Source organism: Sciurus vulgaris (genome assembly GCF_902686455.1).
Source record: "Sciurus vulgaris genome assembly, chromosome: 1".
Taxonomy (NCBI): Eukaryota; Metazoa; Chordata; class Mammalia; order Rodentia; family Sciuridae; genus Sciurus; species Sciurus vulgaris.
Genome location: NC_136461.1, coordinates 80,117,995 through 80,145,592, shown reverse-complemented (window position 1 = coordinate 80,145,592; position 27,598 = coordinate 80,117,995). Strand labels below are relative to the sequence as shown.

The following is a 27,598-nucleotide window of genomic DNA, read 5'->3' as shown; positions in this document are numbered from 1 at the left end:
CTGAGTTTTCTTCCAAATTTAGACTTTTGTCTTAAAAATCCTATACACTATTACCTTTTCTGCTTCTGGGTCTTTCCTGTTGAGGGTGCCCCTGCAGGGCCGTGCCCTGCCCTGTCCTTCCCTTCTATTCCCACCTCATGACCTCCCATATATCCTTCCATGCCTTCACAGAAGTCCCCTCCTATCTGACCACCAAAGCAAACCCTGGGCCTTTTAGGTGGTCTAACTATATAGTAGTTTATTGTTCGAACCAGAATACTTTTGGAAATAAAAGGGTGCTTTAAATTGAGAATGATGCTGGGACAATAGGTATAAATTAGGACTGTTCTAGGCAAACCAGGATGCATGTTTCCTTTCAGGGCACTGACTCTTGTGACCCCACTCCATAGGCAGGATGAACATTTTGAGGGCAGTGACTGTCTTTCTTGTCTTTGCCATTTCCTATGTCCAACTAGGTTTTCTTCCTTTTTATCTTCTCTTTTTTTTGTTGTTGTTGCATTGAACCCAGAACCTCCTCACGCTAGGCAAGTGCTTTGTCTCTGAGCTATATCCCCAGCACTTTTTGTTTTTTCAGTACTGGGGATTGAACCCAGGGGTTCATTACCACTGGGCCACAACCCCAGCCCCCACCTTTTAAAATAATGTGGTTCCTTTTTTTTTTTTTAAACCTTGATTTTGTTTATTTTTATGTGGTGCTGAGGCTCAAACCCAGTGCCTCACACATGGCAAGTGCTCTACCACTGAGCTACAACCCCAGCCCAACCCTGGCCCTTTTTAAAATTTTGAGACATGGTCTTACAAGTTACCCAGGCTGACCTCAACCTTGCAATTCTCTTGCGTCAGTCTCTCAAGTAGCAGGTGTGTACCACCCTGCCAGCTTTTTTTTTTTTTTTTTAAATTTACAGGTGGTTGCAAGGATATTACAGGTCTGTATACCCCTCACCCAATTTTCCCCATCATTAGTATTTTGCATTTTCAGGATATTGCCAGAACTGAGGAATGATACTGGCTTATTACTATTGATGACACTTCTTTGGAATTTCATGTTTTATTTCCATTAGTATCTTTTTTCTCTTTCCACCCAGAGTAGGGTATGACACTAAATTTCATTTACATGTCTCCCCCATCTGTGGCAACTTTTCAGTCTTGTTTTTTTATGACTTTGACAGTCTTGAGGAGTACAGGATAAGTACTATGTTTGTGGAAATACTCCCCAAAATGGATTTGTTGGTTTTCTCATGATTAGACTAAGGTTGTGTTTTGGAGAACAATCCCACGGAGGTTAAGTGCACTTCTGGTCACATACATCAGGGAGTACATGATAACACGTGGTACTTCTTGTGCTTTAACCTTCATTCTATGGTAAAGTTAGTGTTTTTCCTTTCTCTGTTTTCCAGAAGCAAGTCAATAACCTCTGTGCAAACAGTGGATCAAGCCCTACCTCCTGGATGGAGGAGTATCTACGTGTATTATTTATTTAGAAAGGGATGATTTCCAACATTTGTTTTCTGTTTAAGAGCCTGTGGGAAAGCAGCTTGAGACCATTCACTGGTTCTTCCTACCCATTCAGTGGCATGTGCAGTGGGAGCCTCAGACAAGTCCTCAATGGCCAGCTACATGCTTATTTTCAGTCAGGACCTGCTGAAGAGATGCAGAGTACACCAGCACAGTCTGTGATTCAGGTCAAGTAGTAGTAAACTGGGCAGATGGGACAGGCCATTCTCCCTGGAATTCCTCCTACTTTCAGCAGTGGCCTACTTTCCTTTTTCAGTCTTTTCAGGATCCCTCTAGCGGTGCTCACCAGAGATGGCACAGAACTTCAATGTGTCAGTCAGCTTTCCATTGCTGTGACCAAATGAGCCAATAAGAACAACTTAGGAGGAAAAGTTTATTTTGGCTCACAGTTTCGTAGGTTCAGTCCATGGTCTACTGGCTACATTGCTTCGGGCCTGAGGTGAGGCAGAACATCATAGTGGAAAGGTGAGGTGGGGAAGAAAGCTCCTAGGTCACGGAAGGCAGGGAACAGAGTAGAGAGGAGCCAGGGACAAAATATGTAATTCCTGAACAGCGGCTTGGGGGAAGGGCAGGACTAGTTGGATACCAGATTTCTTACCTAAAGACATCAGGAACTGTGTATAGGACCTGGGATCCCTTATGTCTGAAATCCTCACCTTCCCAGTGATCATGAAGTAAGCAGTTTCACTCCACCACACTTTCCCCACCATGATGATCTGCCTCACGTGATGGGTCCAAAGCAACAAGGCCAAGCGACCTCTGAAACTGTGAAACTGTGAGCCAAAATAAACCTCATAAGGTGCATCTATTGCCTCTGCCACCTGTGGACAGCAGACTCTAGAGTCCGTAGCCTTTCAAAGTGGACTCTCACCAGCAACCCTCCAGAGAACTTCCAGACCTTCAGCTTCAGCCTGGGGCTGTGTCATTGGTCCCTCTTGTTTCAAGCCTATAGCTTCTTGGACTGGTTTCTCTGGCTCTTCAGCCTGCAGATGGCTATTGTGAGATTATCAAGCCTCTGATCATATAAACCAATCTAATTAATCCCTTTTATAATTATATATATTCTACTGGTTCTTGTCTTCTAGAGAAATCTGACTAGGACAGGTTTTGGTACCAAGAGTGGTTCTAGAGAAACCAAATTGTGAGGTTGAATTTCCTTAATTGGTTTTGCCGTTTCTTGAAGATGACTCTCTAAATTGCTTAGACCTAAAGTTGCTGAAGATTCTACTTCTAGTAGTATAAAGAGCATTGGTAATCCATGGCATGAACTACTTAAAGAGATACACAAAGTAGATGCATTTGATGCTCCTAATTTTTCTCTTGTGAGAGGTACAGCATTTAGTGACTCTATGTATGATACTTTTGAACATTTCTGGAAAACTAACGAACATAAATGTAACAATGACATTAGACTCTGTGGTCTTCAAATACTGGATGGCTGTCTAAAAGCAGAATTAAGGACTTGGCATCTCTGCCTCCATTTTGCACCTGTCTCCTTTGCTCTGAGTCTCCTTGGATTCTAGGAACAACAGGTTTGATCTGTTAATATCTTCTGGTGAATTGAAGCTACCTGCCCCTCCAGGCAATAGCAACTTTCTTACCTCTGAAAAGGCCTTGCCTGACCAATCCTGAGATGATGGTGGAAAGATCACACTTGATCAAGATCACTTGCTTTGGCAGTTGTGAAAAACCTCCAGCTATGCAAACCCCCAGCCCTTGCCCTCATTCCCCTTTTCTATAAAACCTCAAAGTCATTGTCAGTCCTTCAAAGGGAGGGCTAAGGATGTGGGTCCCCTTGTCTTTCTGGAGAAGCTACAATGATTAAAGTTTCTTTCCTGCCTTTCACCATTTAAAAAAAAAAAATGTAATTCCTAAGGGCATGCCCCCAAGTGACCACCTTCCAGCCATGCCCACCTTCCTATAGTTACCACCCAAGAGTGCTTTCAAATTATTAATCCATCAATCAGTCTACCGATTAGGTTACATAATCTATTAGCCTTCATAATCTATTCACTTCACCTCTGTACATTCTTGTCACGTGAACACATTGGGGGACACCTCATATCCAAACCACAACAACCAGCATCTGATAATATCAGACCCATGGAGTGAGCTCCTTTGTTGCTGCACGGATGGCAGTGGTCATGGGTCATGGAGCAGAATCTGTTAGAGCAGTGGTAGGTATGTTAACATAAAACACATCAGAGAATGGAGATCAGTCCTGGGACTGGTAACCTCCAAAAGACATGGTTTCTGCAAGGCTCTCTGAATTTGGTTAGTGAAGTTTCCAGTGACAGGCGTGACTCTAGTGGCACTAGCCAACTTCAGCACAGCCTGCTGGCCAATATTCTTGGAAGACATGACACCAACATGAGCTGAGTTTTCAGTGGCAACAATGGTCTAAGCCTCTAGTAGAATTTTTTCCTAGGTCACCTTCAGATTTATGAGGTAGATGCACTATTCCATTTGCAAGTTAAGGTTGGTGCCATCTACGTAAGTTCCTGTTGTAAGGAATAAATTCCTTGCATCTAGAGGACATCAAGAGTTCTAGACATTGTTTCTTTTTTCCTTTTTGTAGCGCTGGGGATCAAAACTAGGGCCTCATGCACATTAGGGGAATGCTCTATCACTGAACTATATACCTCAGCCTTTGACTTGCCCTTTATGATGAGAACCCAGAGCAAAACCATAAGACCCCTTTCTGGTTAGTGTGGAGGACCCTACATATATTATTTCAAATTAATCTTTAAAGAAAATATTTGTCTCCTTTCCCCCATTTATTTATTCAGTCTTTTATATCAGTATGGATTCATGTATGTTTTATTCATTTATATTTTATACTTTGGATATGCTGTTATTTTGTCGCAGAAATCATTGCAGCATTGGACACAGGGAGCTCTTTCAGGTTGACTCCCATACCCCTTTGACATGCTTTTATCCTTCATATTTTGGGGTACTTGTTCACTTTCTGGTACAAGATACTCCAGGCTTATCTTGTATTTTACCTGCCCCAACCTTAGACTAGGCATTTTTCCAAGGAGCCTTCAATAAAATATTTAAAAACCAAGATCCAGAACATCACTTTGAATTCTGTTTTCCCAGGCTAACAAATTTAATAGGAGTATGTGACAGGTAGTTGTAGCACTCCCCAAAGCAGCTGACCCTGCAGTGACATGGTAGCAGTGGTATATTTGGGCACTGGATCATTTGAATTCCTGATGTTTCTATACTGGCTTTTCACCTAAGACCCCTAGACCTGCTGGGTGTGGAAGATAAAAGATATCTATGGGCACAGAGTTGGAATAAGTTAGCTACTTCTTAACTACCTTTCTCCCCTCCTACCTCTGGTGGGTAGGTCAGAAAGAGAGGGGCTCTGTCATTACCTAAGAATTTTTAAACTATTTTATTTTTGCAGTATTGGGGATTGAACCCAGAGGCTTTGTCCATGCTAGGCTTACACTTTACCACTGAGCTACATCCCCAGCACATGAATAGTACATTCTAAAGGTACAGTTTATACACATAAAATTCCCCTGGTTGCCAGAAACATGCTCTTCTGTTTCTACCACAGTTCCAGGAACTGCACAAAACTCTAGGACCAAATGGTAGAACAGCGAAATAACTGGGAAGGGACAAGTTTTAATGCTTGTTTTAAAGCTTTTAATGTAAGTATAAGAGATAAAACAAACATTTGCAATTTGTGTTTAGACGTTTTGATATGTTTATACCTAAAATTTAAAAAAATCCATTGAAAACAAAAATATGTGATATTGGTAGTAATTCATTTAGGCTGTTTGAAATTCAAGCAGTTCTTGAGAAGAAAACTTAAGTCAGGTGGTGCCCACCTGTCTTCCCAGTGACTCAGGAGGCTAAGGCAGGAGGATCACAAGTTCAAGGCCAGCCTCAGCAACTTAGTGAGACCCTATCTCAAAATAAAAAGAACTGGGGTAATAGCTCAGTGGTAGAGCACCCCTGGGTTCAATCCCCAGAAAAGGGAGGAAGGAAGGAAATCATAGACTTCAAAGGTATTTTTCTCACAAAGGATCAGAAAGAATGATCAGATGGGATTAAGATGTTCTGTTGCACAGTAGGATGTAATTGTATACTGCATATCCTAAAAAGCTAGAAAAACGGATTTTGAATGATTTCATCAAAAGGTGATAAATGATGGCCAGATGTGATGGAGCACACCTGTAATCCCAGCAGTTGGGGAGGCTGAGGCAGGAGGATTGAAAGTTCAAAGCCAGCCTCAGGGGCTGGGGCCATGGTTTAGTGGTAGAACGCTTGCCTAGCACATGTGAGGTACTGGGTTTGATCCTCAGCATTACATAAAAATAAAATGTAATAAAAATAAAATATTGTAATAAAAAATAAAAGTATTGTGTCCATCTACAGCTACAAAAAATTAAAAAACAAAAACAAAAATAGCCTCAGCAATTTAGTGAGGCCCTAAGCAACTCAGCAAGACCCTGGCTCTAAATAAAATACAAAAAGGGCTGGGGATGTGGCTCAGTGGTTAAGTGCCCCTGGGTTCAATCCCTGGTATCAAAAAAAAAAAAAAAAAAAAAAAAAAGTGATAAATGAGATGGTTGTGTTTAAATTGATTCCACAATATATACATTTATTGAAATATCACACAGCACACCATGAAGATGTACAATTTTTATGTTTTTATGTATCAGGTTAAATGCAAATGAAAACAGTTTTAAAAGAAAAAGATTCCCCTGCTTCAAGTTCACAAATAAGTTATTTTTTTGGTACTGGGGATTGAACCCAGGGATATAACACTGAGCTACATCCCTAGCTCTTTTTTAATTTTTTTAGTTGTAGTTTTTTTATGTGGTGCTGGGGATTGAACTCAGTGCCTCACACATGCTAGGCAAGCACTCTACCACTGAGCCACAACCCCAGCCCCCCTAGCTCTTTTTAAGACAGTGTTCTGTTAAGTTCCTTAAGGCCTCACTAAATTGTTGAGGCTGGCCTTGAACTTGTGATCCTCTTGCCTTAGCCTCCTGAGTTGTTGGGATTACAGGTGTGTGCCATGCGAAAGTTTGATCTAACTTAGTAATATTTTTATGAATTGTGCTTTTGGTGTCTTAAGGACTCTTTTCCTAAACCAAAGTCATTTAATTTTTCTGTTTATTGAAAAGACCATCTTTTCTCACTGAATTGTCTTGGCACATTTGTTGAAAATCAGTTAACCATAAATGTGAGGGTTTGTTCCTAGACTTTCCTGTTTCACTAATCTATCCCCCTATCTTTATATTAATATACACTATCTTGATTAGTGTCACTTTCTAGTAAGTTTTGAAATCAAGAAGTGTTCTTTTCCAGAGTTGTTTTGACTATTGTGGATCCTTTGCATTTCCATATAAATTTTAGGATAAGCTTGATTTTCCAAAAAGCCTGCTGTGATTTTTTTCTCTCAAATCAGTAACTGCACATTTATTTGCCTTGTTACCTTTCTAGTCTTATTCAATTATATAAACTTACAGGGTATAGAATGAAACTGTGATGCATACATACAATGTGAAAAGATCAAATCACAGTAATTAACATTCCCCCCCCCCCCCCTTTTGGTGGTACTAGAGAGTGAATCCAGGGTCTCATGCATGCCAGGCAAATATTCCACCACTTCATTTATTCCCATTTTATTTTGAGACAAAGGTTTGCTAAGTTGCACAGGCTGGCCTTGAACTTGGAATCCTCTGGCCTCAGCCTTTTACAAGCATGAACCACCATGCCTGGCTCCTTAAATATTAAAAATTATTATCCTAGTTAGCAGTCAGGTGAAATGCAAATCAAAATCACAATGAGCTAACATCTCACCCCAGATAGAATGGGGTTTGGGTATAGCTCAAAGGTAGAGTGCATGCTTAACATGCATAAGGCCCTGCTCGCAGTGCCACAAACTGAACAAAACAAATGCTGGTGAGGATGAGGAGAAAAGGGGACTCTTATACACCATTGGTGGTAATGTGAAATAGTACAGCCATATGGAGAATCATTTGGAGTTTCTTTAAAAAATTAAGAACTACTATATGATTCAGCTATCCCACACCTGAGTTAGAGCCAAAGGAAATGAAATCAGCATATCAGAGAAACCTGCATGCCCATGTTTATTGTTGCACTATTCACAACAGCTAAGACATTCAACAAATGACTGGTTAAAGAAAATGTACACAGTGGCATTATTCATTCACTAAAAGGAATGACATCCTATCATTTGCAGCAAAATGGATGGAACTGGAGGACATGAATGTTAGGTGAAATAAGTCAGATACCAGAAAGCAAGTACTGCATGTTCTCACTCATATTTTGGTGTTTAAAATGTTAATCTTGGGTTGGGGTGTAGCACAGTAGTAGTGAGCTTGCGTGCCATGCATGAAGTCCAAGGCTCACACCCCAGAAACATACACAAAAAAAGTTAATCTGAATGTTTAACAGTGATTAGTATCAGCTGGAAGGATGCAGATGATAGAGGATAGCAGGAAGTTGGTAAGGGGTACTAGAGAGAGTAAGTTCTTCTAGTGTTCTATAGGAGAGTTGAGTGACCACAGTTCACAATAACATTGATTTTGTGACTAGAAGAGAGTTCAGACTCCACAGACTAATGATAAGAATATGGAAATGCTTATTACCCTAATTAGTTAAGTACATGTTGTATTACTGTACTGAAATATATTGCTGTGGTTTTGATAGGGATTGTACTGAATTTGTGTATTAATGTGGGGAGAACTGTTAACAGTATTGGGTCTTCAAATTCATGAAAATGCAATGCTTTTTCATTATTCAAGTCTTACACTTCTTTAATTTCTTTGGATGCTAATGTGAATGGAATTGCTTTCATTTTTGGATTTTTCATTGTTAGTACACAAAAACAACTTTATTGTATACTGATATTATAATCTCTGAATTTGAACTTTTTTTTTCCCTTGGGGGTTATGGGGGATTGAACTTGGGGGCAGTCAACTGCTGAGCCACATCCCCAGCCCTATTTTGTACTTTATTTAGAGACAGAATCTCACTGAGTTGCTTAACGCTTCGCTTTTGCTTTTGCTGAGGCTGATACTGAACTTGGAATCCTCCTGCCTCAGCCTCCTAAGCCACTGGGATTACAGGTGTGTGCTTGTGAACCTGAATTTGATTAGTTCTAGTACACTAATTTTTTGTTGTGATTAGGTCCTCATCCAGTCAAATGAGACTTTAAAAAAAGGTGCCCAAGACCAACAACAGGGTAGCAGCAGCCTATGTCTGTGTGGAGTTTTAGTTTTGGCAGTCCTTTCAATAGACTATATGGCCTATGGTCTTATTTCACAGAGAACAGAAATCTAGAAAGTTTAGGTAACTTGGCTACAGAGCTAATTACTGGTAGAGCCAAGAAGAGAATTCATATCTGTACCTGCTGGCCCACTGAGTGTCCCCATTCTTTAGGGTGCTTTTTAAATCTTTTTTTCTTGGCTTCTTAGTAAAGCTCTGCAAATTGTCTGAGTCCCCTCCAAGTGCTGTGGAGGTCCAGTTAACTTGCATCCTTGATATTTTGAAAAGCAATCTAAATGCTAGAGATCATCTCTCTTGAAAACAAACTAAAGATGCCTTTTTAAATTTCCAAAAAATATCCTTGATTCCAAAAGTTCTGGGATTCTCCCAATTTGGACTTGAGAGGTTAACCATATTGCTCAGGACTGCTTTATAGTAGAGTTAGCTCCCCCCTCCCCCCAGTTATTTTGTTTTAGTTGTAGGTGGACACCCATACCTTAATTTTGTTTATTTATTTTTATGTGGTGCTGAGGATCAAACCCAGGGCCTCATGCATGCAAGGTGAGTACTCTACCAATAAGCCACAACCCCAGCCCCAGCAGAGTTAGCTTTTAAAAAATAATGAAATACTTTTTATTTATTTATTTTTTGATGTCAGGTGTTATATCTGGGGATTGAACCCAGGGACACTTTAGCACTGGGCTACATCCTCTGACCTTTTAATTTTTTGAGACAGGGTCTCACTAAGTTATTCAGAGTCTTGCTGAGTTGAGGTTTGCCTCTTGAACTTGCAATCCTCCTGCCTCAGCCTCTTGATCACTGGAATTATGGGCATGCACCACTGCACAGAATGACTAGACTTCTAAAAGTTTCCATCTTAGTATCTATTGACTTAATTATTTGCTATTCTTTAATTAGAAGGACCAAATGGTAATTTTCTCAAACTTTTTTTTTTTAACTTATGATGGCTAGAAGTATCTAGAGGTCTCTTGAATATTCAAGTTTCAACTTATGACTTCTATTTTCCTTTCCAAATACAAAAAACAATAGCCCAACTATATCTTGTAGGTAGATGCAGGAGTTGGTTATCCTTGTTGGAGTAATGGTTCTCTTCTAACTGGAGAAGTTGTCCTCTTTAGATAGGGACCCAGATGTGGGAGGGTGAGTGGGATGAAACCTGAGAAAGTAATACTCTGTTAAAACAAGACTAATTATCAGTCACCACCAACCATTCCTATGGCTCGAATTCCAGATATGGTGAGTAAAAGTTCATCTTCTAGTCTGTCTTCCTGAATTATACCTATAAAGCAAAAAAGGATAATTTGAATAAAACACCTTAAGTATTTCACCAGGTATTATAGATGCTGTGTTGTCCTTGCAATACACATTCCATTTCTTTCTCATTATGTAGCAACAGTGGTTTGGGTGGAAGAGATTCAACTATGTATTCAACTCTAGGGCTAGGCCTTGACTGACTTACATCAGTTAGAAAATCCTGCTTCTCTCCTTCATGTCAGAATGATAGGGTTGGCCCACAGCATTCCCCAGGCCACATGGATTAATTCAGGGATGTCCTTGATCAGTGTGAAGTTCAAGACTCAGTAGGACCATGTGGTATGCTATGTATAAAACTGGGAACTACTGAACAATTTTGCCAACTTCTGGTAGCTTCTAAAATGTTTCCTGATGAATACTACCTCCTGGTAAACATATCTTTATGCAAAACTTTCATCTTGACTGGGGGCTGGACCTAGTTTCTAACAGAATATAGCAAAGGTGATGGGATGTCCATTCTGGCATGAGTTACTAAAAGATTGTGTCTTCCATCCTGGGTATCATCTCATTTGCTCACCTTGAGGGATGACAGATATCATGTTATGAGGTATGCTACAGAGAGGCCGACACTGAGGCCCTGAGTTCAACAATCTGTGAGAAACTAAATATAGCCAACAGCCACACTAGTGAGCTTGAAAGAAGTTCATCTTCTGGTTGTGGTTTCACATGATGTTGCATGCGGCGAGCCATCCATGACTCCTTGAGAACTGGCCAAAGTTTGAGCCGTTAACCAGAAATATCTGGCCTTAGGAACTTAAATTGGATACTGACTGTTTGAGAATGACTGAGTTGTGGTATTCTGCATTAGCTCACCACTCAGGTTCGAGTACAGGCACCCACAGATGGGAGTGACCCACTTAGAGCCACATGGCCTGCTTACCTCCAACCCCCATCCTGATTTCCTCAAAGAAGCTCCTGCCCATCCCCTCTGATCTGTACTGCTATAAATAAAGCAAGCACAGGCTCCTTCCTTTGTTAGAGCCAGACCCTTCTGGACCGCTCAATTGGTCACGCCCCTGCCTTTTGTCTTTCTCATATATATATATATATATATATATATATATACACACACACACACACACACACACACACACACACACACACATATTTCTTAGCTTTTATTTCACAGCCAGTCCATCCCTCTGACAGGAACCCTTTTCCTTGCCCATGTGTGCTAGAGTTGCAGCCACAGTAGACACCTTCACTGCAACCTCATCAGAGACCTTGAAGCAGAGGCTCCAAGCTCAATAGAGCCACTAAGTTTTGGAGTGATTTGTTAAGTAGCAAAAGATAATATACCACCAAAATAAAAGCTAGTTAGAGTTGAATCCCCCCCCCCAGTTATTTGTAATTGAAAGCATATTAATGTACACTTGCAGTAATCTTGAAGTTCCTCAATATTAAAATCTTTAGACTCAAATTTACCATGGTTTATAAAATCCACAGAAAAAGAAAAAAGTTATCCACCTACTCACATGCATCTCCATTTCTCATATGGAAAATTATGTAAAAAGGCCTCATTCATTCATGATCCTTTATAATAACAGTGCAAAGTCTGTGCCAAGATTAACCTTCGATTACTTTAGCAAATGAACAATGTAAATGAATCACACAGGAATTAAGTCCATTGAAGTCCACTGTTGAAAGTTCTTAAAACAACTTTAACACCATCTGTTTACATATGTTTAAATTATGCTAATTAAAATAATTCTTAATTGGTATCCATTAATCAAAGTGAGTCTAGAAGGACTTCAATAGCCTTAGGGTTTAATGAATCATGATTATTTGGACTAACATTCACTGTATAACAAAACATTCTAACCTCTTCATTCTTTAAAGGCCTTTGAATGCTATCTTTATATAAACCAATCTGAGCTCACTCCCTAAATAAAAGCTTTTGCTTTACAGGGTCCTCAGGGTAGCAGGATTACTTGAAAAGGCCACTGGAGGCAGTTACAATGCTATTTCCTTATATTTTCTTCACTTGCAGGCTCAATGAAGGGATGCTGGTCTTCCCCCCACTTCTTCTTTTGAAGTATGGGGATCAAACCCAGGGTTTTATGCATCCTAAGCAAACACTTTATCACTAAGTTGCACCCCTATCCCCTGTTCTTTTTTACCTAAGATGCCTCTCTTAAATATCCTTAAAATATTTTCCTGAAGATTGTTTTATAAAATTCAAATAATAAAAATATTAAAATATCCCAGCAGCTCAGGAGGCTGAGGCAGGAGTATTGTGAGTTAAAAGCCAGCCTCAACAATGGGGAGGTGCTAAGCAACTCAGTGAGACTGTCTCTAAATAAAATAGAAAACAGGGATGTGGCTCAGTGGTCAAGTGCCCCGAGTTCAATCCTCACTACCTGTCTCCCCAAATATATAAAAATATAAATTAAGTGTGCCTCAGGGAAAGAGATGGGATTGGATGCAGAGGTGAGAGGGGAATTTTTTTTTATTATATATGCAACTCTATATTGCTTAATTTTTATTTCATAATGCACTTTTTATTGCTTTTATAAAAATTATAATTTAGTATGAATTCTTTCAACTGTAACATTAAATCTATATCTGAGCACTTGGAAGCATGAGAAGAAAGAAGGGAGGAAGAGATATGGAGTTAGGGGATATTCTGATGGGCAATTCTGAAAGAGGTGGGGACTTAGGAAAGGAAAGAGCTATCTATTTGGGAGCAGGATTAAGATTCAGCAAAGCCAGACATGTAAATTTGATTACTTAACTGCACATGAGATGACCAAGGTACTAGCTGGGTAGGGGGTGATTTCATTCAAAGGAGTAGGAGGATGAGGATGTTCACAATCGATCCCTGCAGGAGCTGGTTGGAGTAAATTGCTCCTTCCGAGGAAGGAATTTATCAGATGGGACATGTGGGATGGCCTGGGCTCTAACAGTTGATAGTGGAGTTTCCTGGAATGTAAGAAACAGAACTGCTGTGGTCCATAAAGGAGAAATGGCAATAGGATGGGGCACAAAGTAAGAAAACTATATAGAAGTGACTAATGCAGCTGAGAACTAAGACATACCATGTCCTTTAGCAAGCTGAGGGCATCCTGAGGTCTTCACTTCATTTTTAAAATTTCCAAAATGGGGTTAGAGGTGTAGCTCAGTGGTAGAACACTTGCCTAGCATATGTGAGGCCTTGGATTCCATCCCCAGCATCATAAAAAGAAATAAATAAAAAATTTCCAATATAAAGAGAATCCATATAGGCCACAATTGGGAAAAAAAAAGTAAAATACAACTTACCACTCTGGTTAACAGCTGGTTCTAAATATGATTGTTAAATTTTCGAGGTCTTCATTCTTTAAATGTAATTCTTCAAGCAGGGTGGCTATGAACTGGGTAAACACCACATTTTTTGGAGAATGCTTCTGAATGCCAAGAATTGGGGTCAATCTGAAACAACCAAAAATACTAAATGTACATGTATAAAATGAGAGGGAGGATTTTGAGAGGATAATGAGAGGGAGGATTTTGAGAGGATAATGAGGTCATTTTGATGTAATAACATTCCCAGAGAGAGGAAAGATCAAATATTGTTAACTACAGAAAGAAGTCTAAAAGCCTGAATCTACTAATGTTAACCTGTTCTTCATAATCAAGCAAAAACTACTAAAATTCTGTTTAGGAAAGAAAATGGATTCCTTCCATTTGAGGAATGGATCCCCAAGAGTTTAGAGTTGGGTACAGCTTTAAAAAGTTTATAGTGGATTATACCACCCGAAGAAAGGATAATAAACAATGAACAAGATTACCTTTTGGATGAAACCTGAACATTTTAACTTTTAAAACATGAAATGGGTTAGGTCCCACAAGGCATTTAATATCAACTTCATATGGAACAATATACTTTTTTCTCTAACCATCTCTGCTAAATACCCCTAAAGATTGACTGTATATAATGGAATCTTTGAATTAATTTTCACTGATTATGATCAGTAATCAAGATTTTTTTTAAACAAGCAATGTAGGAGATTCAAAATTGTTTAACAGAGATACCAGTTCTTACCCCCTCCTCCACAAAGTACCAAAGTAACAAGTGTATACATGCATTTTGAGGTGAGTGACCATGAGAGAACACTAGAAATCAGCAAGAGGTTGGAAGACTGAGAGACCTGAGACAACCACAAACTAAGAGAAACAAAATACCCTGGTATCTTCATAGCTGGGGGAGAGGGAATCATTCTTTTGTAGAGATAAGAGTAAAAAAGGGACTTTTGGCAAACTGTTTCATTGTGGATGCTGGCAATCCTATGTACTGGAAAGTTTACAATCCTCTTAGACTGGCAGTCCACTTAGGTAAGTAACCTGAAATCTGCATAGTAGCCTTGTTTTAGAAAAGGATCTCACCTCATCTCCCAGTGATGTCACAGGACACTGTAGCCAGGAGCCATCTTGATAAAGTGCACCACTGTCTGAGTCTGAACTACTGTAGGGGTCAGAAATCTCTGCACATTCCCATCCCTGGGTGCACTGTTTGTAGTGTGAGGAGAAGGCAGTAGCCTTGTGAACCCAATGTGCTCCAGCAGAGTGACTGTGACCTAAGCCTGCTGGGTACCCTGTACTATAGGGGATGGGAGTTGCAACGTAGAGAATGGAGGGTGCCGCCTTTGGGAAGCAGATCAAAGCACTTGCCCTCTGAGACCAAGGGTGGGGTCAGATGCATGTGGAGTTGGTGCCCACTTTGTTCCTGCTGCTGCTCCCCACTGTTATCAGACTTGGATGCCTGTTATTGACAGGATGGGATGAGGACCTGAGTTTTCCACTTCTACTCTCCCCACAAGGCATGCTATTGCCCTACTGCCAAAGCATGCAAGGAGTGCCTGAGAGGAATTTTGGCTGGCTTCATTCATGGTCCTGCGTCCGGGTGGCAGAGCAGAACACCACACTCCTGCTGCCACACCTCCTATGTAGTTCTTGCCACTGCCCTGCCATCACCTTATCTAACTATGCACCGTTGTCAGGTCTGGGTGTAAGTGCCACAGAGGGGGCACTGTAGTTCTCACCACTGAGAGGTAGCATCTGGACCTGCATCATATTAGTGGGAGGACAAGTGCTTTAGACCCCTCACAAATGCTGGGGCCACTGTGCCAGAGGCCCTTGCTAGCAGGAGACTGTATCAGCAGTGCCTGAGGAAACCTCCATCACCTGATAGGGGCCACCATTCCCACTGTAGGAGTAGCTGCACAGCACTCCACACCCACTGCTGCCTGCACACCTGCCTGAATGGCTGGCCCATCCCACCTGCATGGCCAAAGAGACAATGGATCGCTCTGACTCTGCCACAGTATACGTTGTACCCAAAGTCATCAATCACAGTCAACTAAGTTACAGGTACACCATGCTACGGTGCCCAGATAGAATCAAAGACAAATTAAGACACATCTTCCAAAAAGAAAAAAAAAAGCCCCTAAGAAGACTACCTCACAAAATGGGCAGAGATGTCTGATGTACCCACAAATATCAACCCAGGGGTGTAAGTAACAGGAAAAAACAAGGTAATGTGACATCATCCAAAGAACCTAACTCTCTAGCAACAGGTTCAAGAAATTAAAATGGATAAAATGCCTGATAAAAATTTAAAAGAGATTGGTGGAAGGTGGTGGAATAGAGGAGGCCACTTTCTTGGCTGCTCCATGGCATGAAACCAAGTGAGCAGACAGGGAGCTTCTCAGTAAGGTGGGTTGGAAAAAAAAAGAGACTTGACTGGGAATTAATACTGGACATTCAAAGCAGATCAGGGACTCAGGAGGTTGGATATAATAAAATGAGGAAATCCTGTGTGCCATCACTGCGACCTCTGCTTCTGCTGCCACTGGAGCCATGCAGAGGGAGGTCCCCCTGCAAACAAAGTGGAGGGATAAGGGAATTAAAGGAAACTTTAATTTTTAGGAGGCCTGTCGTATGTCTAAGTAGTGAAAAGATCAAAGATCAAAGACATTACTGGACTAAAGTTGTGCTGCATAATATCTTTGTGAGGGAAGGAAGCCACATCTTTCCCAGCTGCCAGGGGAGGACAGAAGGAGCCACTTGGTAGCTGTGCTACACAGGCCAGTAGCTGTGGGAGCTGACTGCTAGCAAACCCAAACTGGGCCTGAAATACAGTCGTGGCAAATCCACACTGCATGACAGTGAGAGTGCCTAAGTGACCAGGAAAAAAATCAGACATGGAGAGGGGCTTACACAGGGGAATACAGGTCATGAGAACCCCCCTGGCTCCTTCCACTTCTAGAGTGGCAGCTCACAGGACCAGCTGGGAGGGATGTGCCTGACTGGGAATTCAAGAGGGTAGGGATGGGAATGACTGAATTTGGAGACCAGGAAACACAGGGTCTGTGGGTGATGGAGGGGACAAAAAGATTGGTTCTTCCCTGCATAAGGGGAACCTAAGGAAGATTTCTGGGGTGTAGCTTTCCAGTGTGGATAGCAATTGCTGGGCCCTGGAAGTTCCCTGATTTAAAATCTTGAGACCAATGAAGAATGTGGAGCCTACCTAGGCCTAAACACTGCTTCCAGGAGCTCTGCCTACGGGCTCTCCTCTCACATAAAACTCCAGTGACACCACCTTGAGGGTGGAACAGACATCACACTCCAGTCCACCTCACTTAACACTGCCAAGAAGGGAAGCCAAGAATTCTCTGAAATCCAAAGGAAATAATTCTTAAACTTTTCATCAGGAACTATTAATTTTTTTCTGTTTAATTGTGAGCTGAATGGTTCATGGACACTTATACATATTTGTCTCTGCTCATTTCTAGCATATTTTGAAGGTGGTTATTTTTCATGGCTAAGTCCTTAGGGTTAGGATGTTTGATTATTATATTTTGGGTTTGTTTTGTATTCCTGTATTATTTTAAAATTAAAAAAAATTTTATTTTATATACATTTTTTCCTCTCATCCATTTCCCTTGATTCTTTCTTTTCTTCAGTTAACAAACTATTTTTCTTTCACTCTTCTTTTAGTTTTTTACTTCTACTTTCTCTCCTCCTCCCTCATAATCATCACATCCTACATCTCTTCTGTTCTCTCACTGTTCACCATTCAAAATTTGTAAACCCTTTTGGAAACTTACTGTTTTTACTGTCGGTGATAACTGGTAACATTATTTCTGTTTACTGTGAAAACACTATAGTTGTCATAGTAGGAAATATTTGTTTTAATGCTGTATATTGTTTGCATTGGTGGTTGTTATTATTTGTCTCTCCCAAAACTGTGAGATACTCGAAACCTTTAGGGACACTGTAAGTCACAGAGTAGAAATTCTGTTACCTCAGATCCATGCTGTTAGATGGATAGACACACAAACGATATGAAAAAGGAAGGGAAAAAAAAACACCACAAATGAACCAAAATATTTGAATAACAGAATCCATCAACACACCACAGTAGAAGAAATGTCAGAAAAGGAGTTTAGAAAATTCACAGTTAAACTAATCTGCAAGGTAAGGATGGTGAAATCAGATAGAAAATACAGGAAGTGAAAGATCAATATATAGAGAGATTTTCTACAAAGAAAAATCAAGTGGAAATCCTCGAAATGAAGGAATAAATAAACCAAATTAAAAGTTCAATGGGAAGCATTACCAGAAGATTAGACCTCATGGAAGACAGTTTCAGGCAATGAAGACAAAATGTATAATCTTGTAAATAAAGTTGACCATGGAGAAAAGATGTTAAAAGACCATGAAGAGAACTTCCAAGAAATATGGGCTAACATGAAAAGACCAAATATAAGATTTACTGGGATAGATGAAGGCTCAGAGAAATAAACCAAAAGAATGCACAAACTTTTCAATGAAATAATATCAGAAAATTTCCTAAAAACTTAAGAATGAAATGAAAAATCAGATACCGGAGGCTTCCAGGACCCCAAATGTACAAAATTACAATAAACCTATACCATGGCACATTATTCCTAACATACAGATTAAGGACAAAATTTTAAAGGCTGCTAGAAAAAAATGATAGGTCACATTTAGAGGTAAACCAATCTAAATCTCAGCTGATTTCCTCAACCCAGACCTTAAAAGCTAGGTCTTGGAATAATATATACCCAAGCTCTGAAAGAAAATGGATGCCAATGAAGAAAAACTAAGTTTCAGAATTGACAATGAAATAAAAACCTTCCATGGTAAACAAAAGTTAAAAGAACTCATGACTAGAAAGTCTACACTACAAAACATATTTAATAAAATATTTAATGAAGAAGAAATGAAAAATAAAAATTGAAAATCACCAAAGGGAGGACATACACTAGAAGAATAGTCAATCAAAGAAGAAACTAATTCAAATTAAAAATCAGAAGTAAATCAAAATGACAGGAAATAAAAATCATTTCTCAATAACACTGAATGTAAGGGGACTAAACTCACCGATTAAAAGACAGAGACCGGCAGACTGGATTAAAAAACAAGACCCAACAATATGCTGTCTCTAAGAGACACACCTCACAGGCAAAGACATCCACAGACTGAAGGTAAAAGGATGGGAAAAAACATTCACATGGATCTTGTAAAGAGGCAGGGGTTTCTATTCTCATGTCACAGAAAGCAGACTTCAAGCCAAAGTTAATCAGAAGGGACAAAGAAGGTCATTTCATACTCCTTAAGGGAATTATATATCAATATGATGTAACAATCATAAATACTTATGCCCCCAACAATGGAGCATCTACATACATCAAAGAAACTCTTCTCGATTTCAAGAATCAAACAGACCATAACACAGTAACACTGGGTAATTTTAACATGCCTCTCTCATCACTGGATAGATTTTCCAAGCAAAAACTAAATAAAGAAGCTATAGAATTTAAAAAAGTAATTAAAAATTTAGACTTAACAGACAAATAGAATATTTCATACATCAATGACTGAATACATTTCTTTCTCAGCAGCATATGGATCATTTTCTAAAATAGAGCATATCTTAGGCCACAAAGTAATTCTTACCAAACACAAAAAAATAGAGATAATACCTTGCATTCAATCAGATCAAAATAGAATTAAATTAGAAATCAAGATGAAATAAAAAACAGAAGCTATTCTAACACCTGTAGACTAAAAAGTACACTATAGGAAGACCAATGGATAGCAGAAGAAATCAGGGGTGAAATAAAAAGATATATAGAGGTAAATGAAAATAGCAACACAACATACCAAAATCTCTGGGATGCTATGAAGGTGGTTTTCTAAGAGGAAAGTTCATTCACTGCACTGAGCTCATTCATTAAAAGAATAGAAAATCACCAAATAAATAACCTAACTTACATGTCAAGGCCCTAGAAAAAGAATAACAAATCAACATCCAAAGAAGAAGACAGAAAATAATTTAAACCAGAGACAAAATAATTAAATTGGAATAAAAAAATTAACAAAAAAAATCAATGAGGGCTGGAGTTGTAGCTCAGTGGTAGAGCGCTTGCCTCACATGTGTGAGGCACTGGGTTCAATTCTCAGCACCACATATAATAAAGATGTTGTGATCCCCCCCCAAAAAATCAACAAAACAAAAATTTGGTTTTTGAAAAACTAAAAAAAAGCCAAAACTTAACCAAGAGTAAGAGGGAGGGAAAAAACTCGAATTACTAAAATCTGTGATGAAAAAGGAAATATCACCACACACACTACTAAAATACAGACAATAATTGGAAAATATTTTAAGGCCATCAACAAATTATTCTAAAGATATGTGACTAACCCAAATTGAATCAGAAGGACACAGAAAATTTAAACACATCAATTTCAAGCACTGAAAGTGAAGATGCCATCATACGTCTACCAACAAAGAAAAGTCAAGGACAAGATGGATTCTCAGCCAAGTTCTCCCAGGCCTTTAAAGAACCAACACCAATCCTCCTCAAATTATTCTATGAAATAGAAAAAAAGGGGCCCTTCCAAACTCATTTTGTGAAAATAGTATCACCCTGATATAAAAACCACACAAGACACATAAAGGAAAGAAAACTTCAAACCAATGTCCTTCATGAAGATAGATGCAAAAATTCTTAATAAGATACTAGCAAATCACATAAAAAAAAATACTAAAAGGAGTGTACCATGATCAAGTGGGATTCATCTCAGGGATGCAAGGTTGGTTCAACATATGGAAATCAATAAATGTAATTCACTACATTGATAGACTTAAAGATAAGAATCACATGATTATCTCAATAGAGCAAAAAAGCATCTGGCAAAATACAGCATCCATTCATGTTCAAAACACTAGAAAAATCAGGGATAGTCGGAACATACCTCAACATTGTAGAAATTACATACATTAAACCCAAGGCCAACATCATTTTAAATGGAGAAAAACTGAAAGCATTCCCTCCCCCGCTCCCAAAAAAAGGAACAAGACAGAGATGTCCTCTTTCACCAATTAATTCTATTCAGTACAGTCCTTAAAACTCTAGCCAGAGCAATCAGGCAAAATAAAAAAAGGGATGGGAAGAGGAAAGAAGAGCTCAAACTATCCCCATTTGCTGATGACATGATCTTATATTTAGAGTTCTGAAAAAACTCTACCAGAGAACTAGAACTCATAAACAAATTCAGTGAAGTAGCAGGATATAAAATCAACACCCATAAATCAGTTGTGTTCCTTTATATCAAAGATGAATCAGCTGAAAGAGAAATTAGGAAAACTATTCCATTCACAATAGCCTAAAAAAAAAAAAAAAAAGAAAAAAAGAAAAAAAAGAAAGAAATATTTGGTAATCAATGTAACAAAAGAGGTGAAAGACTCTACAATGAAAACTACAGAATGCTAAAGGAAGAAATTGAAGAATACCTTAGAAGATGGAACGATCTCCTATGTTCTTGGATAGACAGAATTAATATTGTCAAAATGGCCATATTATCAAGAGTGCTATACAGATTTAATGTAGTCCTATTAAAATCCCAATGATGTTCTTCATAGAAATAGAAAGAGCAGTCATGTATTCATTTGGAAAAACAAGGGGCGCAGAATAGCCAAAAAAATCCTTAAAAAACCAAAGCAAGAGGCATTGTAATAGCAGACCTTAAATTATACAACAGAGCTATAGTAACAAAAACAATATAGTGTTGGCACCAAAAACAGACATGAAGACCAGTGAAATTTAACAGAAGACAAAGAGACAAACCTACATAAGAACCGTTATCTCATCCTACACAAAGGTGCCATAAACATACTTTGGAGAAAAGAGAGCCTCTTCAACAAATGGTGCTGGGTAAACTGGAAATCCATATGTAGCAGAATGAAATTAACCCTTATCACTCACCCTGCACAAAACTCAACTCGAAGTGAATCAAGGACCTAGGCATTAGACCAGAGACCCTGTGCCTACTAGAAGAAAACATAGGTTCAAATCTCCATCATGTCGGCTTAGGAACCAACTTTCTCAATAAGACACCTAAAGTGCAAAAAGTAAAATCAGGAATCAATGAATTGGATGGTATCAAACTAAAAAGTTTCTTCACAGCAAAGCAAACAATCAAGGGCATGAAGAGAGAGCCTACAGAAGGGGAGAAAATCTTTGCCACCTGTACCTCAGATAGAACATCAATCTCCAGAATATATAAATAACTCAAAAAATTAACACCATAAAACAAATAACCTAATCAATAAATGGGCAAAAGAACTGAACACTTCACAGAAGACATATCAATAGTCAACAAATATATGAAAAAATGTTCAACACCTCTAGCAATTAGAGAAATACAAATTAATGTTGCACTGACATTTCATCTCACTCCAGTCAGAATGGCAACAATCAAGAATACAAGTAACAATAAATGTTGGCAAGGATGTGGGGAACAAGGTACACTCACATTGCTAGTGGGACTTCAAATTGGTGCAACTACTCTAGAAAGTAATAAGGAAATTCCTCAAGAAACTAGAAATGGAACCACCATTTGACCAAGTTATACCACTTCTAGTATATATCTGAAGAAGTTAAAATTAGCATACTACAATGATGCAGTATCAATGTTTATAGCAGCTCAATTAATATCTAAACTATGGAACCAACCTAGGTGCCCCTCAACAGATAAATGGAAAAAGAAAATGGAAAAGGGTATAGCAGTAAGTGCCTACATCAATAAAACAAAAACAAAAACAAAAAACAAACAAACAAAAAACACAAAAAAATTTCAAATAAACAACCTAATGCTACATCTTAAGGACTTAGAAAAGCAAAACCAACCAAAAATTGGAAGGAAGAAAGAAATAACAAAGATCAGAGCAGATATGAGACTAAAAAACAATACAACAGATCAGTGGACATAAAGAGTTGGTTCTCTGAAAAGATAAAATTGACAAAATACAACTAACAAACGTTTAGCTAGATTAGTCAAGGGGGAATAAAACTCAAAAAAATTAGTGAGATATATCGACTACTCTTTGAGTGCAGATTGCTCACTGGCGCCTATCATTCACCATTTGCCTGCCTCTTGCCTGCCCACCGCCTGCCTTTCACCTACCCATCACCCACCACCAGAGGTTCACCTGCTGATCGTCTGAGAGCAGCCAACAGACTGAAGACTGCCAGCAGAGCACCAGCTGAATGTTGTTGCCTGAAAGTCCAGTGTCACAGTACCAGCAGGTTGGGTTACACATGGCTGCCGCCATTTTGAGACAAGATCCAGGACCTGTAGGACCCCTGGTCAGACTGACCAAGCCCCATCTCCAGGACCCCTCAGTCCAACCGACGACTCCCTGCCTCTGGGACCCCCAGACTGATCAACTGATACCCGCCGCCAGAACCTCCAGCTGACCACACCCACACCCCAAGCTACAGCTCCCCATTTGCCAACATATTTGGAACCCAGAGTGGCCATCTTGGATTATCCTGGAAGTGGTAGCTCCCATCTTTAGGTGGGGCAAATCTCATCCTGATTTGCTAGAGACTGGAAGCTCATTGTCAAGTACCTCTCATACATCAGGCTACAGAAGACTGGGAGGTTTGATACCATATGACTGTTACAGTGTAGATTATTTTTTTTCTTTTCTTCTTTTTTCTCCTTTTGAAAAATTTTTTTTTTCCCGGTACTGGGGATCAAACTCAGCCTTGTGATTGCGAGGCAAGCACTCTACCAGCTGAGCTATCTCCCCAGTCCTGAAAAATTTTAAGTTTTTATTTCTTTACTTTTCTCGCTCTATTTTCCTTTTGTTTACCTGTTTCCTGAGTCTCTTTCTCCCTTTTCTCATGCTAACAACCAACTTCTTTTGATTATACTTTCACTCATTCTACAATCTAGAACTTCTATATACTCTTTTCTTATCCCATTAACAGCTACATCCTACACCCCTCCCCATCCTCTTTGTCCTCCATTAGAAACTGCAGACTTTATTGCAAATCTATTTGTTATACTGTAGATAATAACTGAACTCATTCTGTTTATTATGACAATATTGTTAATGTCTTCATGGGGCTATTTGGTTTGGGGTTACATACTGTCTGTACTGGGCACTGCTAATATTAATCTCCCCCTTAAAGAAGAGGTTTTGGAAACCTATAGGGTCACTATAAGCCGGAAGGGAGAAGCTGCAATACCCCAGATCTGCACTGCTAGAGGGGAAGATACATGAACATCATGAAAAAACAAGGGAAGAAAATGATCCAAACAAACCTAGATTCTATATTAACAGAATCCAGTGATAGCATAATAGAAGAAATGTCAGAAAAGGAATTCAGAATATACATAATTAAAATGATTCATAAAGCAAAGGATGAGATAAGAGAGCAAATGCAGGCAATGAATGATTATTCCAATAAGCAGTTGAAAGAGCAACTGGAGGAAGCAAAAGATCAGTTTGACAAAGAGATATTCTCAAAACAAACGGAAATCATTGAAATGAAGGAAACAATAAGCCAAATAAAAAACTCAATGGAAAGCATCACCAAAAGACTAGACCACTTGGAAGACAGAACCTCAGACAATGAAGACCAAATACTTAATCTTGAAAATAAAGTTGCCCAAACAGAGAAGATGGTAAGAAATCATGAACAGAATCTCCAAGAACTATGGGACATCATGAAAAGAACAAATTTAAGAATTATTGGGATTGAGGAAGGCTCAGAGATAAAAACCAAAAGAATGAAAAACCTATTCAATGAAATAATATCAGAAAATTTCCCAAACCTGAAGAATGAAATGGAAAATCAAATACGAGAGGCTTACAGAACACCAAATACACAAAATCACGACAGATCCAAACCAAGGAAAATTATAATGAAAATGCCTAACACACAAAATAAAGATAGGATTTTGAAGGCTGTGAGAGAAAAGCATCAGATTACATATGGGGGAAACCAATATGGATATCAGCAGATTTCTCAGCTCAGACCCTAAACGCTAGAAGGGCCTGGAACAACATATTTCAAGCACTGAAAGAACATGGTTGCCAACCAAGAATCCTATACGCAGATTTAAAGACGAACAAAATTTAAAAGAATTTACAAATAGAAAGCCTGTGCTACAGAACATTCTCAGCAAAATATTCCATGAGGAGGAAATGAAAAACACCAATGTAGGTTAGCAAATGGAGGAACTACCTTAAAGGAAAAACCCATCAAAGGAGAAACCAAATCAAGTTAAAAATCATAAATCAGCCCAAATGACTGGGAATACAAATCATATCTCAATAATAACCCTGAATGTTAATGGTCTAAACTCATCAATCAAAAGACATAGACTGGTAGATTGGACTAAAAAGAAAGACCCAACAATATGATGCCTTCGAGAAACTTATCTCACAGACTAAAGGTGAAAAGATGGGAAGAAATCTACCATGCACAGACTCAGTAAAAAAGAGGGGGTTTCCATCCTTATTTCAGATAAAGTGGACTTCAAGCCAAAGTTAGTCAGAAGGGAAAAGAAGGACATTTCATACTGCTTAAGGAACCATAAATCAGGAAGACATAACGATCATAAATATTTATGCCCCAATCAATGGTGCATCCATGTACATCAAACAAATCCTTCTCAATTCCAAGAATCAAATAGACTACAACACAATAATTCTGGATGACCTTAACACACTGCTATCACCACTGGATAGATCTCCCAAACGAAACCTAAACAAATAAACCATAGAACTCAATAACACAATCAATAACTTAGACTTAACAGACATATACAGAATATTCTATCCATCAGTGAGCGAATACACTTTCTTCTCAGCAGCACATGGAACCTTCTTGAAAAGAGACCATACATTATGCTACAAAGTAGCCCTCAGTAAATGCAAAAAAATAGAGATAGTACCTTGTGTTCTATCAGATCATAATGGAATGGAATTAGAAATCAATGACAAAATAAAAACAGAAATTACTCCAACACCTGAAGACTAAGTAATATGCTATTGAATGAAGCATGGATAACAGAAAACATCAGGGAGGAGATAAAAAAATTCTTAGAGGTAAATGAGAATGATGATACAACATATCAAAATCTCTGGAACACTGTGAAAACAGTACTAAGAGGAAAATTCATTGCATGGAGTGCATGCATGAAGAGAATAAAAAGTCAACAACTAAATGACCTAACATTACAGCTCAAAGTCCTAGAAAAAGAAGAACAGAACACCACCAAAAGTAGTGGAAGACAGGAAATAATTAAAATCAGAACTGAAATCAATGAAATTGAAACAAAAGAAAAATTCAAAAAACTGACAAAACAAAAAGTTGGTTCTTTGGAAAAGTAAGCAAAATAGACAAACCCTTAGCCATACTAACAAAGAGAAGGAGACAGAAAGCTCAAATTACTAATATTCGTGAGGAAAAAGGAAATATCATGACAGACACCACTGAAATACATGAGAAGCTACTTAGAAAATCTATACTCCAACAAAATAGAAAATACCAAAGACATCGACAAATTTCTAGAGACATACGATCCTCCCAAACTGAACCAGGAGGACATACACAATTCAAACAGATTGATATCAAGCAATGAAATAGAAGAAGTCATCAAAAGCCTACCAACCAAGAAAAGCCCAGGACCAGACGGATTCTCAGCTGAGTTCTACAAGACCTTCAAAGAAGAATTCATTCCAATACTTCTAAAAGTATTCCAGAAAATACTAAACTCATTCTGTGAAGCTAATATCATCCTCATACCTAAACCAGACAAAGACACATCAAGGAAAGAAAATTTTAGACCAATATCTCTGATAAATATAGACACAAAAATCCTTAACAAAATCCTGGCAAACCACATCCAAAAACATATTAAGATAGTGCACCACAACCAAGTGGGGTTCATCAAGTGGGGATGCAAGTTTGGTTCAACATCTGGAAATCAATAAATATAATTCACCACATCAACAGACTGAAGGTTAAGAATCATATGGTTATTTCAATTGACAGAGAAAGGGTTTGATAAAATACAACACCCCTTCATGCTCAAAACACTAGAAAAAATAGGGATCGTAGGAACATACCTCAACATTATAAAATCTATGCTAAGCCCACGGCCATCAATTTTTGTTTTTATTTATTTTATTTTTAAAAATAATTTATTTATTTTGATTCATTGTAAACAAATGAGGTACAACTTATTTCTCTGGTTGTACATGAAGTAGAGTCATACCATTTGTGTAATCATACATGTACATAGGGTAATGGTGTTTGTCTCAATCTGTTATTTTTCCTTCTCCCCACCCCTCCCACCGCTCCCACCCCTCTTTCCTCTATACAATCCATCCTTCCTCCATTCTTGCATCCCTCCCACCCCCCATTATGTATCATCATCCACTTATCAAAGAGATCATTCCTTCTTTAGTTTTCTGGGATTGGCTTATCTCACCATGTTATTCTCCAACTCCATGCATCTGCCTGCAAATGCCATAATTTTATTCTTATTTATGGCTGAATAATTGTGTATATATACCACAGTTTCTTTATCCATTCATCAATTGAATGGCATGTAGGCTGGTTCTACAATCTAGTTATTGTGAACCGAGCAGCAATGAACATTAATGTGGCTGCATCTCTGTAGTGTGCTGATTTTAAGTCCTTTGGGTATATAGGCCAAGGAGTGGAAGAGCTGGGTCAAATGGTGGTTCCATTTCAAGTTTTCTAAGGAATCTCTACCAGCTGAGCACTCTACCAACTGAGCTATATCCCCAGCCCTGAACAGGCTATCTTTTCTCCATTGTATGTTTTTGGCACCTTTGTCTTGTATGAGAAAACTGTATTTATTTGGGTTTGTCTCTGTGTCCTCTATTCTGTGCCATTGATCTACCTGTCTATTTTGGTGCCAATATCATGCCATTTTTGTTACTATTGCTCTGTAGTATAGTTGGAGTTCTGGTATTGCGATACCCCCTGCTTCACTCTTCCTGCTAAGGACGGCTTTAGCTATTCTGGGTCTCTTATTTTTCCAAATGAATTTCATGATTACTTGCTCTATTTCTATGAGGGACATCATTGGAATTTTAATTGGAATTGCATTGAATTTGTATAGCACTTTTGGTGATATGGCCATT

At 38.7% G+C, this 27,598-nt stretch overlaps 1 protein-coding gene and 1 long non-coding RNA gene across 7 annotated transcripts in view; one reads left to right on the top strand and one right to left on the bottom strand.

The window, feature by feature from the left end:
* The first annotated feature begins 9,420 nt into the window (after positions 1-9,420).
* Positions 9,421-27,598, top strand: part of LOC306669188 — a 46,395-nt gene continuing 28,217 nt past the window's right edge. Inside the window, exon 1 of the long non-coding RNA XR_013766052.1 lies at positions 9,421-9,548. This is a non-coding gene — a long non-coding RNA (uncharacterized lncRNA). The remainder of the gene's footprint in view (positions 9,549-27,598) is intronic.
* RPAP2 (RNA polymerase II associated protein 2) overlaps positions 9,672-27,598 on the bottom strand; it is a 100,568-nt gene continuing 82,641 nt past the window's right edge. For 3 of the 6 annotated variants that reach the window (XM_079148829.1, XM_079148826.1, XM_079148830.1), the window contains 2 exons: positions 13,372-13,521; positions 9,672-10,075 (listed from right to left, as the gene is read on the bottom strand). In XM_079148829.1, the coding sequence (XP_079004955.1) occupies positions 13,380-13,521 (142 nt within the window). In that variant the 3' untranslated portion in view covers positions 9,672-10,075; positions 13,372-13,379. Of the gene's footprint in view, positions 10,076-12,159; positions 13,033-13,148; positions 13,264-13,371; positions 13,522-27,598 lie in introns of those variants that run through there. The other 3 variants (XR_013765360.1, XM_079148827.1, XM_079148828.1) reach the window with 3 other exon arrangements.